General features: G+C 42.6%; 2 protein-coding genes and 1 pseudogene across 2 annotated transcripts; all 3 read left to right on the top strand.

Annotated features, from left to right (window-relative positions):
- The first annotated feature begins 1,768 nt into the window (after positions 1 to 1,768).
- Positions 1,769 to 2,326, top strand: LOC112349657 (acyl-protein thioesterase 1-like). The gene has a single exon (XM_024684461.1). It carries the CDS (start codon positions 1,769 to 1,771, stop codon positions 2,324 to 2,326), a length of 558 nt encoding a protein of 185 aa, XP_024540229.1.
- A 40-nt stretch (positions 2,327 to 2,366) lies between these two features.
- Positions 2,367 to 4,276, top strand: LOC9634824 (annotated as a pseudogene).
- Positions 4,277 to 11,060: 6,784 nt separating this feature from the next.
- LOC9634822 (aerolysin-like protein) lies at positions 11,061 to 12,589 on the top strand. Its single transcript, XM_024684459.1, has 3 exons — positions 11,061 to 11,241; positions 11,334 to 11,856; positions 12,439 to 12,589. The coding sequence occupies exons 1-3, from the start codon at positions 11,061 to 11,063 to the stop codon at positions 12,587 to 12,589; spliced, it is 855 nt and encodes a 284-aa protein (XP_024540227.1).
- Positions 12,590 to 12,594: the final 5 nt, after the last annotated feature.

Here is a 12,594-nt window from a genome sequence, read left to right as displayed (position 1 = left end):
AGGCAATCAGCCATCCTATCCCAATTATACATTTGGGAATGCCCCCTACAAAGATAGTATCATGCTAGCAATACTACAAAAAAATTTGTGTTAATATGAAACCATTTGCCACAATATACATAATTTCTTTAGCATTATCCAACTTCTAAGACTCTACAGGAATACCCCTACCCAAGCTGCTCATGTTTGCCAAAAGTATACAATTCACCAGTAGTTGAAAACATTAGAGCTTTAGCCTGAATTGAAAGAATAAAGCTCTCCATAAACCATCAACAACAGCAAAGTACTCATATCTAGCACCTATGGAATGTTGTACCATGCTGTAAATTTGATGTTCAATCTCCCACTTATAAATGCTGTAATATTTTATCACAGATTATTATTTTTATTTTACTAAATAAATAACGACAAAACCATTAAGAGGATCCAAATTGATCAGGCATGCAGATTAGTCCCCAAATTCCCCTTTCTCCAAACAGGTTAAGATAGTATGAGAGTGTGGTACCTGTATTAAGACCAAGCCCAATAGAAACTTGGCATCTTCATATGCAAGAAATGGTACATAAGCATGAATCATTTTTTTAGGTTAGATAAATACCTTCATAATAATATCTATAATGGCTTATAGTCCATATTTATCACTTTTTATGTTTTATTTACTTTTTTAAGTATAAAATTTACTACTGCTCCAAATAAACATGAAACTTTTGGAAGAATTGGAATATTAAATCCACATGATATTGATAATATTGTAGAATCTGTGAAAATGTATTAACTAAAATAAAATATAAAAAACCTTACTTGATAACATATGGTAATATATTAATGTACTTCTAATGGATTCGTTGATATCATTATTAAACAAAGTATCAATGTAGTATTACATCTACACCTGAAACTGTTTATGGTGAAAGTTTAAAATTAGGTTTTGAAAATCTTTTATATGGTAGGATTAGTTCTTTAAAGAAAATTTATCTGACTTTTTTTCTGTTAATTATTTTATACAATTTAAACTCAGAGGCAGTCCTGGACTTTTATTGCAAAAATAATTATATTATAACTTCTAGTTTGATGATTTTTACTGCAATCTTAAAACTAATACTTTGATTTTTTGGTTTTAAGTTAACTTTTTGATATTTCCAAATGGTAAAAATCTTTGCTATTGGATTCTACTTGTAGCCTTGTATTATATTCAGAAAATACTTTAATTTGGAAAACTAAAAGTCTTATGAAAATGTTTTCAAAATTGCTTTCTAGTCTTACAACTTGATGGTAATCTGGTTTTATATGATAATAAAGAATCCATCTGAGCTACTAATACTAATTGCCATAAAGATAATTATTGTGAATTACCAACATTATTTACTATTCAAAATGACTGTAATTTACTAATATATTCTGCAAATTTTCCTAATAATGTTTTATGGCATTTATTTTGAAAAAATATTCAAACTATTTAAATATTTAGGATCAAAGCCATGTGCTGCTCAAAGTTTGATAGAGTTGACGCCTGCCGCAACAACTACATAACTTCAATCTTGCCATGCATGTAAATGTAAGTTGTTATGGTCTTCAGACAAAGCGTATAATACATAAAGTCGAACTTGGAACGGTTAGTAGGCACGATTGATCAGGCTTTTCATTGTCAAACCTCGAGACTGCCTAGAATTTGCTAGAAAATAAAAATCAAAAGCTGCACTGTGTTCTATCCACTCTTGAAAGCCCTTGCTATTTAGCTTGGTTTCTTTCTCTAGGGCTTAAAGCAACAATGGGTTTCGGTGTGCACGTCCTTGACGCTGTGGAGCAGCACACGCACACGGTCATTCTTCTCCACGGCCGCGGCAGTAACGGGGAGGAGTTTGTGGAAGACCTCCAAGGTATGACCACGTCCAGCGGGCAGTCGCTGTTTGCCCACTTCCCAGGCGTTCGCTGGGTGTTCCCAAGCGCGCAAACTCTCTGGTCGAGCCAGTTCTTGGAGGCGATGAGCGCCTGGTTTGATGCGCCGTCGCTGACGGACATAAGCAAGAACAAGCACCTCCAGGTCCCCGGATTGAAGAGCTCGGTGGAGTTCGTGCGTGGGGTGATCCAAGACGAGGTCGCGCGTCTCGGTGGTGACGCCGCCAAGGTGGTGCTGGGCGGTATCAGCCAGGGACAAGCCACGGCGCTCCACGTCCTGCTGGGAGGAAGCCACAAGCTCGGGGGATTCGTGGGTGCTAGCGGATGGCTTCCTTTCGCGGACGAAGTGGAAGAACTCGGTTCTCTCGCAGAGGTCTCTTCCCATTTTCGTGGAAAGCTTGGGCTAAGAGATTCAAGGTGGCGGGGTTGAGGAGACGCCGGTTTTCCTGGGACATGGCACCGACGATGAGATGGTGGACGTGAAGTTTGGGAGGCAAGCGCGTGACGTGCTCAAGGCTGCGATGGTGAAGAACTTGACGTGGAAGGAGTACGTCGGTGCCGAGCTTGACGGGCACTGGTTCAAGGAGCCGGAAGAAATGGACGACATTGTGGCATTCCTCAGGGACTGCTTTGTTGATTCCTTGGGTAGTGATCTCAAACAAAGTTCCATGGAGTGGTGATCCGAACCAGTGAAGCTATATTTCCATTTGAGTGGGTGATCCAAACAAGTGAAGCTATAGTTCTCAAAATAAGTGAAGCTATAATTCCATTTTCCTTGTGAACTCTTCCAGATTTGAATTTTAGGGCTTGGCTATGGCCGGGCGGGAACGCAGGGCCAGCTTGGATTGGGACGATGATCGACGCACTGCTGCCACAAGCCATGGATCGAATTCTGGACATGGCTTGTGGAGGCGCCCATGCCGCAGCGATTTTGGGTATGGTTTTCGCGAGATTTTGTTTGACTCTGGATTGATCTCTCTTTTATGGAGATGGACGTGTGGCGACGTGGGGGCGAGGATTGATTGGTCACGAAGGCGATTCCGAGAAGGATGCTGCCGCTGTTGTTGTTCTTCCAAGTGTAGTAGAATTTTCTGGAGGTCACAGAGTTTGCGAAGTAGCTGCTGGATGGAACCACACCGCATTTGTCACTGGTAAGATAGATCAATTCTTTTCTTCTTTCTTTGTGACTTTTCTTCTTCTTTTCTTTTCCCCCCAAGAATCCGGGGAGCTTTTCACCTGAGGAGATGGAGCTTTTGGACAACTCGGCCATGGAGACATTGTAAGTCGAGGAACTCCCTGTAAAGTTCTGGCTCTTTCCAATGCTTTCAAAGTTGCCTGTGGAATGCGCCACACACTGGTTCTCTCCGGTAAAAATTTCCTTCTTGCCTGCTTGCGTGCTTTGCATCCAAATCGTGAGTGAATCTATGTATCTGTTTCTTTCTCTTTTATCTTCTGACAATGAGGGATGCAGGAGAAGGTGATGGCCGAGTTGTCAAAGCTTTTGGACTAGCCAAGCGTGGTCAGCTCGGCAGCCTTTCGTCCGAAGAGCTTAACAAAGTGGCATCTCCACTAGCAATTCCATCGCTCGACTCCTACACTGTTTCGATTGTGGCAGCAAATGGAGACCACAGTGCAGCTTTGAGTGGTGAGTCCTCAAAGAAAATTCGTTTTTCCAGGAAATCTTTTCCATCTTTTGGCAGGCAGTGGCCAGCTTTATCTCTGGGGAAAAGCATTTGATGATCAATCGGGTGCTTACGTACCGTTCCTCGGAAGCGAAGAGCTTAAGTTCCACCAAGTTTCTCTCGGCTGGAACCATGGCCTTGGTCTTACAGGTACCACACCCTGGTACCATTTTAACCCGTTTTTGTAAGTAGTGTCCTGCAGAGGACGGGGAAGCTATTTCTTGGGGGACTAATTGGCATGGTCAACTCGGATCCTCTAGATGGTTCGTTTTTCCTTTATTTCTTTGTTTGTTTCAAACAAGAATATGATCTGTGACAAATGTTGCAGCATAAGCGAAAGGTCGAACACCAAGTTTTACAGAGTACAAGGGCTGGAAAAACACAGTAGTTTCCATATCTGCTGGATCCGAGCACTCTGCCGCTGTTGATGGTTTGTGGAGAGCTTTGATCCTTTTATTCATGCTAAAGATCTAATGTTTTCAGCTGCTGGTGACCTGTATGCGTGGGGATGGGGCGAACACGGGCAGCTTGGGCTTGGCCATTTCAGCAACGAGAGGTATCCTTGTAGAGTAGTAAAATATGGACAATGCCAAAGAAGTCGTGTATGTTGTGGCAGTGGCTTCACGTTTGCATTTTGTAGGACATTGTTATAACTTCGGTATAAAACATTTGCTTATTAAAAATCTAAAACTTCCTTACCTTTAAGAGTTACTGTAATTTAGTATCAACCTTCATGTGGTTTAAAGTTTAACCATAAACTTATATTTTATTGTATTTGGGAAAATAACTTTTCATTATTAATCTCATGGAATATATACCTACCTATTATTTAGGTCCATGCTTACGGGAAAAACATTGCAAAGGCTCCAACTGTTGTTTGATCAAGCTCCTCAGAAAGATTTGAAATACGTGATACTCGGTGGCGGACGTACAGCATTTGCCATTAGCGGGTACTCCAAACTCTTCAAACTCATGGCTCTCTTACGTGCCAGAGTGTAGTATAGTGTCGTACAATTTAATTCTAACATCATATTCTAGATTGGGCCACATAGGACTCACTAAAGCTCTGTTTCTTGCAATCCAGAAGGGAATCTGGTATCTTGGATCGCACTCCTGGCAGTATATACTTAAACTGGGCATCATGCGGATGAGTTGAGATTATTCTTGGAGCTCTCCCTGGTTGAGATTCTGTACTCTATGCGGTCAAAAATGACGCATCGCAAGGAATGTCCATCGTCCACGTGCTCCTTGTAATCTTGTTCTTCTGCTACGCGTGGTACGCGGTACGCTGAAACCAGGGCTAGAACAAGGCTGGCGGGATACTTGAAAGATGCCGAAGTCTAGACTGAGGATTCTTCATCAATGCAATGGCTCCTTGATTATCACAATGAAGGACTGTTGCCTCTCCCTGCTCGTAATTTAGTCTGTTGAGAAAACTCTTAAGCCAAAGGATTTCCTTGGCTATTTACTCTGCCTCTTTACTTGAAAGTGCTATGCTCAGCTGTAGTTGGGTACTCTATAGAACGCCCTGGCTGACGACATAGTCAGAAGTTGATTTGCGCTGATCAAGTTCCCTTGCCCAATCTGCATCCAGGAATCCCTAGAGCTTGAGTTGAGGTTGCTCTTGTTTTATGTAGCACAAAACATAATCAACTGTCCCCTTCAGGAAACATAACACTTGCTTAACTGCTTGCCTTGGAAGCCGGGAATTGCTAGGAACTGTGAAACCACTCCCACTAAATAGGTGATGTTTGGCGTAATACAGACCCTGGTTGGTGTGCCCAAGCTATTGATGGCATATCTGGAAATCCACTTCTTTCCTTAAGTCCACTCTGGCTCCACTTCAACATTCAGATGATACAACTTAGTATATTTCCTCCCACACCTAATTGCATTGCCAACTGAGCTTGCAATCATACATATCTACTTCTTGAAAGTGATGTCCAAGTCAGGATAGTCAAAATAATGTCTTGTTTACCCCAGAAACATAGTAAACATTATATACACTCACAATCTACTCTAATGGAAGCTTGATGTAACTCGTGCAAACTCTCTCCACCTTGTGCAAGTAATCATCCCCTAGGAAAGTCCTTCTGATCTAAGTGATGTAAAGAGCTCCCTAAGGTGTGTCAGGTGTTTTTTTGCCCCTAAATCAAGCCCCACAACCTCTATTCCTGCCTCATCCTGGATATAAACAAGCTGTAATTATCCTAATCATCCTCATTGCCCTCCTTTGCCATGCTAGCAAAGTTGGCAGCCACTCTCTGTGCCGAGGCTTTTCTTGCCTCCTTTGCTCTCCTGGCCTCCTCATCTGTACAATGTCTTGCCCAGTGTCCTGGCTTCTTGCAAATGTTGAATCTCAAGCTCCAGCTCAATTGCCGTAAGCAGGATCAGTGATTGATTTTGCCCATGTACTTGTAGATATTGCCAAGCAGATCAATGCAGTCCAGATGAAGGAGTTCGATGATGATGAGCTGCTCACAACATTCTTCAAGGGATTGAACAGACCAATGTAGCTGGCAGGGTCACATCACCTTAAGTTCCAGCAATACTTTTACACATGTCGTGGCAGATCTCACCATGCTAGAGGGCTTTCTCAAGTCTAGGAAAACAAGCTCAAAGGAGAAAGAGTTGGCACTCTTTGTTGGGAAGGGGAAATGATCGGTCATAATGTGTGATAAATTAGGACCAAGAAATGACAAGGCAAAGCAACAAGAAGTTTAAGAAAAAAAAAAAGAAGAACAATTTGTGCAGGTCTTGCCAAGTATCAAGCACATAGAATCCCAAATCTCGTTTGCCATTCTGTCAATATCTAGATAGCTTCAGTAGTTCTTTTGGAGACCTCATCCCAAAACCCCTCAACAATGGTGCCATCTTCGATACCATGTAAAGACAAGAAAAACAAAACAAGGATTCTAGAATGCCAGCTGCTGCTGGCTGTATGCCTGGCAGTATCAAGCTATTCACACATAAGAAAGTGGAAGAGACAAAGCTAAGCTAGCCAAAAGTCATAATCGTCAACTTGACCTGAAGGGAAGCTAGACCTCAATAGAAAACCTAGAGTGATCTGTCATCAAGTAAAAATGCTCCAAAGTTTTTGATCCTGGTGATGTTTGGATTGCCGTCCATTGCCGTACTGTGATCCCCCCCTCTCGACCATGAGAACTTTGTATTTGCTTGAGAGCGTTTCGGCAAGGGGCAATCCCACAGTTCCACCACCCAAAATTATATATTCCGTAGAGATTGATCAAACAAAACGAATGTCTTGGCTAGAAGAATGTAGGCAACGATCGAGCCCATGTGCAAACCTTTAATGGAAGAAAAGCTCGCTTAGAAAATCATATATCTAGAGTGATCTATCCACGCATAATAAAAAACGTGATGTTATTGCTACAAAAAAGATTGTTGTGACCTTTTTACTGACTTTTCAAGACAAGTAGACACCGGGTTTCTGTGAAGACGTGCGGGATCCCAAGTAGGATTTCTGTCTCTATGCATTGTGAGTTGGCTAGGTGTGCTAGAGGTTCTCGCTGTACTTGCATTTCCGGTGCCAATCTGAAATGGTTCAACAGGGTACTGGCCGGGTTTGTGCTTCGTGGGAGAGGAATAACTTCGTCTACATTGTCCGCCTGTGTACCGTACGCGACTCAAGGTGCGGATCGCCGAGCGCCTGTAGGACTGCACAGGTCTTATGACAAGCTTGGATGATGTTCGAGGCTCACAGTGGTCCAGTTTTGAGATGATATAGCAGCGTACAGCGGCCATTCCAGTCTGAAAGCCCTGGAGTCCACGAAGATCGTGGCTGATGCCATTAGCTGCGTTGCGCAAGATGTACGCACTCGTGGACATGCATGGAATTAAGTGTGGCTGTGGCCCGGCCCCCCAGAAGGTGTTTGACAATATGGGGTAGAAGAACGAGCTCTGCTCTACAGCATAGCTATACAAGAATATTAGTGAAGACAAACGCCAAAACATTCATTAGTGTTTGGGTTGCGTGCGGACGTGCTGGTTTCATACGAGATGGGATTGCGATTCCAATAGCTGAAGAACCTCTCTTCTGGGAAGATCTGGGTGCGTGAAAGAAGCCCTGAAAGAAGACAAGGAGAACAAGCTGCCAGACGGAAACCGCTCCAGAAAGTTTCACGACACAATGTATACTTTTCATCAGGAGAAGATGTTTACAGTGTCGAACCTCTATCTCATCAACTGCTTTAGAGTTTTTGGTAACTCTCCAGCTGAAAATGCATCTATTAATGCCTTTTCAATCTCTATAGGGAGGGAAGGCTTTGTCACCGCCGGACTTCTTCAATTTGGATCAAACGAGGACTAGAAATTGACTGTGCTCTTCCAACATTAGGTGGTCTATAGTGCAATCTGTGGTACTTCAATTTTAACATTTGAGCATAAGTCAACAGCATCACCACCCAAGAGCATGTCTTTGGCAGAGTGATCATTTGGAAGAACTCCCAAGCTTCTTCACGGCTGCTGAGCTTTGCATAGATACTGGCCTTTACATTTTCTCCTGACGAACTTAAAGTATGCAATGTACTTCCAGCATTATAGTTGGGATCACAAGAACTACCTTATAGCTGTGTTCTCTTAGATAGCCTTTCCATAAATACAAAACTACTTGTACATGTCAGAAGTGGGATATGAACCCACGCCCTCGTGAGAAGAGCAGAACTTGAGTCTGCCGCCTTAGACCGCTCGGCCATATCCTGACATTACATGTCTACAGCGAGAGAGTTTTATCTAGCAATGGTTGAATGCATGAAGCATTCAACCACTTGGCAATGCATGCTGGAGTGTAACATAATATATAAGGCCTCTAAGGTCTAGCGATTATTCAGCAAGAATTGATCGAGTTCCATTAACCTCTACTGCAATAATGAAGGCTGCTTTGGTGTTGTTTCTGGTGTTGGCCTTTGCCACTCTCCAGATAGCAGTCTCTTCTTCTTCTTTGGGTAGACGGGAGCTCTTGTCTGTGGATGATGGTGTTGCTGATCAGGATTCATCAATGGTAGAATCAGAGTCTACAATGCATCCCCTTGAGATGGATGGTGATCATGATCATGAAGATGGGGTTTATGGCCAAAGCAAGCACAAGAGGAGCAACAACAACAACAATAACATCAACATCAATATCAACATTTGCAGGAAGAAGTCTATGGATCATGAAGATTCAAAGCATAAGGACAAGGAGGACGAGAAGAAAGGGTTCCATTTTTAGTGTAGAGATGATGGATCCTCCATCATTTGTAGATCAATAAAACCGTCTTGCGTACGAAGATCTTCACGATTTTAAGGAGCGCAAATTAACAAACCGTGGAATAAAGCCCCAATGGTTTGCATCAGTTTTAGCACCAAATTTACCCTTACTAACCACCTAGCATTTGCTGAAGTACTAGTCTTAACATAACACAACAACTTTTGGCGTTTCAGATCTTTTAAATCGTCTTCTCGAGAAGATCTGCTCAAGACGCTGCAGCTTTGGCAGTGAGAAATGCGACAGGACACGTCCGCCGACCGCTCGATTTGCTCGATTCTCCTGCGCTGCTTCTCATGCTGTTTTGTAGTTTTCCTGGAGCTGGATAACAAAGGAAAAGCTCCTGGCGAGATTTTTTTTTTTCTTCCACATAAAGAAGCACTAAAAATTTCTGGCCTATCCTGATTGGAGCGAATAATCTCAAACACCCAAGCAATGAAAGTGACGACTTTCCGAGTCTCTGCCTTCGGATGTACAACCATTTTTACATAATTATTAACTTTTGAAACACTAGTATAAATGCCAAAGCAAGAAGGTAATAAATAATACTAAACATGAATAACATTATTATTCCTCTATGTAACACATTATTTTTATGACCAAGGTATTTTAATTGTTCTGTCATGTTTAAAGGTATTGAACTTTTTACTTGAACCATACTATCACTATTTTTTGGATTTAAAAGGAATTTTTTAATATTTAATTATAAAAGGATATAAAGTGCACCCAATCATTTTTGAGTTTGAGTTTTTAAATTAATCCAAGAATTAATCGGGGCAATCAATAAAGGTTTGATGTTTGAATCCTATAGTAGGCATGGAAAAGATGTGATATTAACAAATAAATAAATTGCTACAGTTGCATGCAATACTTGGCATGTCGGCACTGGTGCTGGCCACCGGTCTTACAGAAGAACAGCAGCAGCTATACCTTCGGCAGTTATGATCTGGTAAGAAAGTGTCTATGGTTTAAGCTATGCTGGACTTCTCGTTTTGTGGGCAACTTAGAGTACTGAGTCGTTCAAAGCTCTCGTACTTGAAACGTCAGCTTTCTCAAGTGTGTAAGTTTGGAAAATAGACTTTCTGGTCCCAATGGTTATAATATGTTCCAAGGTTTACAAAGGCGCCTAAAGATCCGCAGCCTCTAGCTACACTTAAAGTTTAGCACAAATGAGGACCACACTTGTGAATGTGTAACTTTACGACGTACTTGTCAAGCTCTTCCTCGTTGCTAAAGGCATATCCCAGGACGTTCCGCGTCGAGAGCAACAGTGTTCCAACTAGGCAGGAATCCGCAAGTCCAATGCTAATTGTCACACACACTGTGGTCTTTGCGGACTGGGTTCATTTGACACTCGAGTGCGGCCAACGCAAGTAAAAAAACAGATAGAAACCACTCTTATCTCCACCATATATTGGAAAGTAATTGTCATGCATCTCAGTTTTCTGTCTCTTTTCAGGGTCTGTGGATTGGAATAGTTTGTGGCATTGCAACTCAAACGAAGGATCAAGTGAAACGTTTACAACACTTGGGAACCATGTTGATGTGGTCTGCTTGGCTGTAGAATCTAGTTTTAGGCTCTGGGACTAAACTCAATTCTTCCTTATGGTCGTGTTTGCCAATTTCAGGCACTACTTGAATAGAAAATAGATTGCACATTTCTCTTGTGCAATCAACTCAACCTTGAAGATTCCATGCAGCACATCGCAAAGTGACGAGTTTCGAAATGGTGGCCCGCTGAAGCAAAACTTGCGCTCGCATGCAGGACCCACTGCTCTTTCTGTAAGTGCTTTTTATCTGATTTTTTGCAAATTACTGATTAAAATTAGTGTCTAAATGTTTTTTAAATATTTAAATGGTATTAAACTGACATGACATGAACCCAGGTACGGAAGGCGGGTCATGCCCACCATAAAACAGAGGCGGCCGCAAAGCTGAATGTCAGTGATGGAATCGCCTCGTGGGTGAATGTGGTTTAGGGGTACAAATTTAGAGGATGTTCATTGAAATACAAGACAAAATTACCAAACGCGTGCCGATATATGTACAGTGTATTGGCAAGCTCTATTCACATGAATCTGCATTGTGCCAAAAGCCCTCTATAAAACGAGTCCTGAGCCAAGCAGCATTGGCTCGGGACTTCATTGGTTGAGCAGTTCGATCCTTTCTTGACGATCATCCATTATATATATTGCATTTGCTTGATTTGTGCCAACATGTCTGTGATTGTAGATGTTACCATGGTTGGGGGCCCTTCCGGTAGCCAATACCAGGAAGTCCAAGCCTGGAAGGTCGGGAAACTCATCACCAAGCTCACCGTTTTCAAGCAGGAGAACAGAGTGAGAGGTGCCTACGTGTGGAAGAATGGAGAGGGCCAGTACGATGGAGCCACTTTCGGTGTTGCTACTGGAGATTCCTCAGACACCTTTGAGTTCCGAGCGCATCACCTCCGCCTGGAAGATGGGGACCAAATAATCACGTCCGAGCAGGCCACATCTGGTTCACCACCAGCAACGGTCGCAACTTCGATGCGGGGCCTGGCAAGTGGGGCAGTGAAACCAAACTTGACGTTGGGTCGGGCTACCTGGTTGGCGTGGAAGCTAGTACCGGTTCAGACATTAACAACTGGGGCTTTGTCTTCCTCAAGCCGCTGCTTCTCCTCACTCTCACTGATGTGGAGTACCCCAGCCTCAATGAGATGGGTGGTATTGTACCCGTCACCCTTGACAGTCTCGACGAGACTAACGACAGCAAGAATTCCGACCTCAATTGGACTCTGGAAGGCTCCAAGAGCGAGACAATCTCATGGGAGTTTTCCAAGGCTGAGGGCCTCACTGCAACTGTAGGCTTTCAGGTTTCTGCTGGGATTCCAGAGAATGGACTTGGAGAAACAGGGAGCTTCCAGTGGGAGGTGAGCAATTCAAGCACCAGGACAGCCAGCCACAGCCAGGTGACTGATCTCAAGTGGTCAACAGGCGGTGTTCTGGGGTTACTGCATCTGCTCTCACCCAGGTGGGCCAACTTTCCAACTTGTTTTACAATGGTACCATTGTGATCAAAACCCAAGACAGCCAGAGCTACACCTACCCTGTAAGTGGGATGTATTCGGGTGTAACAGTGACCAACGTCCAGGTTGCTGTTGACGTTAAGTGATCCTGTGTGTGGAATTATATGTATTTCTGGGGTACAGCCAGACCGAGCTTGTACCACAATAAGATTCAATAAAAGCATATATCTGATATATATATATATATATATATATATATATATATATATATATATATATATATATATATATATATATATATATATATATATATATATATATATATATATAACGACCTTTCATTACCATTGGTCAGCTCGCATTGTGGTGAAGCTACATAGTTATTGTACAAGAAACTTAATTAAAATTTTACAAATACCAAACTCGTTATTACAGCAGAAATGTAGATATATGTGGCCATTGTCCTCCAGACTACTAATGTGATTATAATAAATAAAGAGAGAAAATAGATAAGCTGGTCTTAACGGCTAGAGGGGTATATTCTCAAGAGAATTTAGTTTTCCGTCTATAAACGGAAATTCATGTAGCCAGGATATTCCGGTGGGGACGCTTCAATTTCCTCTTCCTCTAGGGCAGACAAGCTTGCGCGCCCGGTTTTCTCGCAGGGCATGGAAGAAGCTGGGGGCTAAGCTCGATCGACGCGCGCGTCCATGGCCTTCTTCAGTATCGGCAATGTAGGGCGA

Source organism: Selaginella moellendorffii, unplaced genomic scaffold, assembly GCF_000143415.4.
Source record: "Selaginella moellendorffii unplaced genomic scaffold, v1.0 SELMOscaffold_41, whole genome shotgun sequence".
Classification (NCBI taxonomy): domain Eukaryota; kingdom Viridiplantae; phylum Streptophyta; class Lycopodiopsida; order Selaginellales; family Selaginellaceae; genus Selaginella; species Selaginella moellendorffii.
Note: the sequence above shows the minus strand (reverse complement) of the source record. Positions and strands in the feature narration are given on the sequence as shown.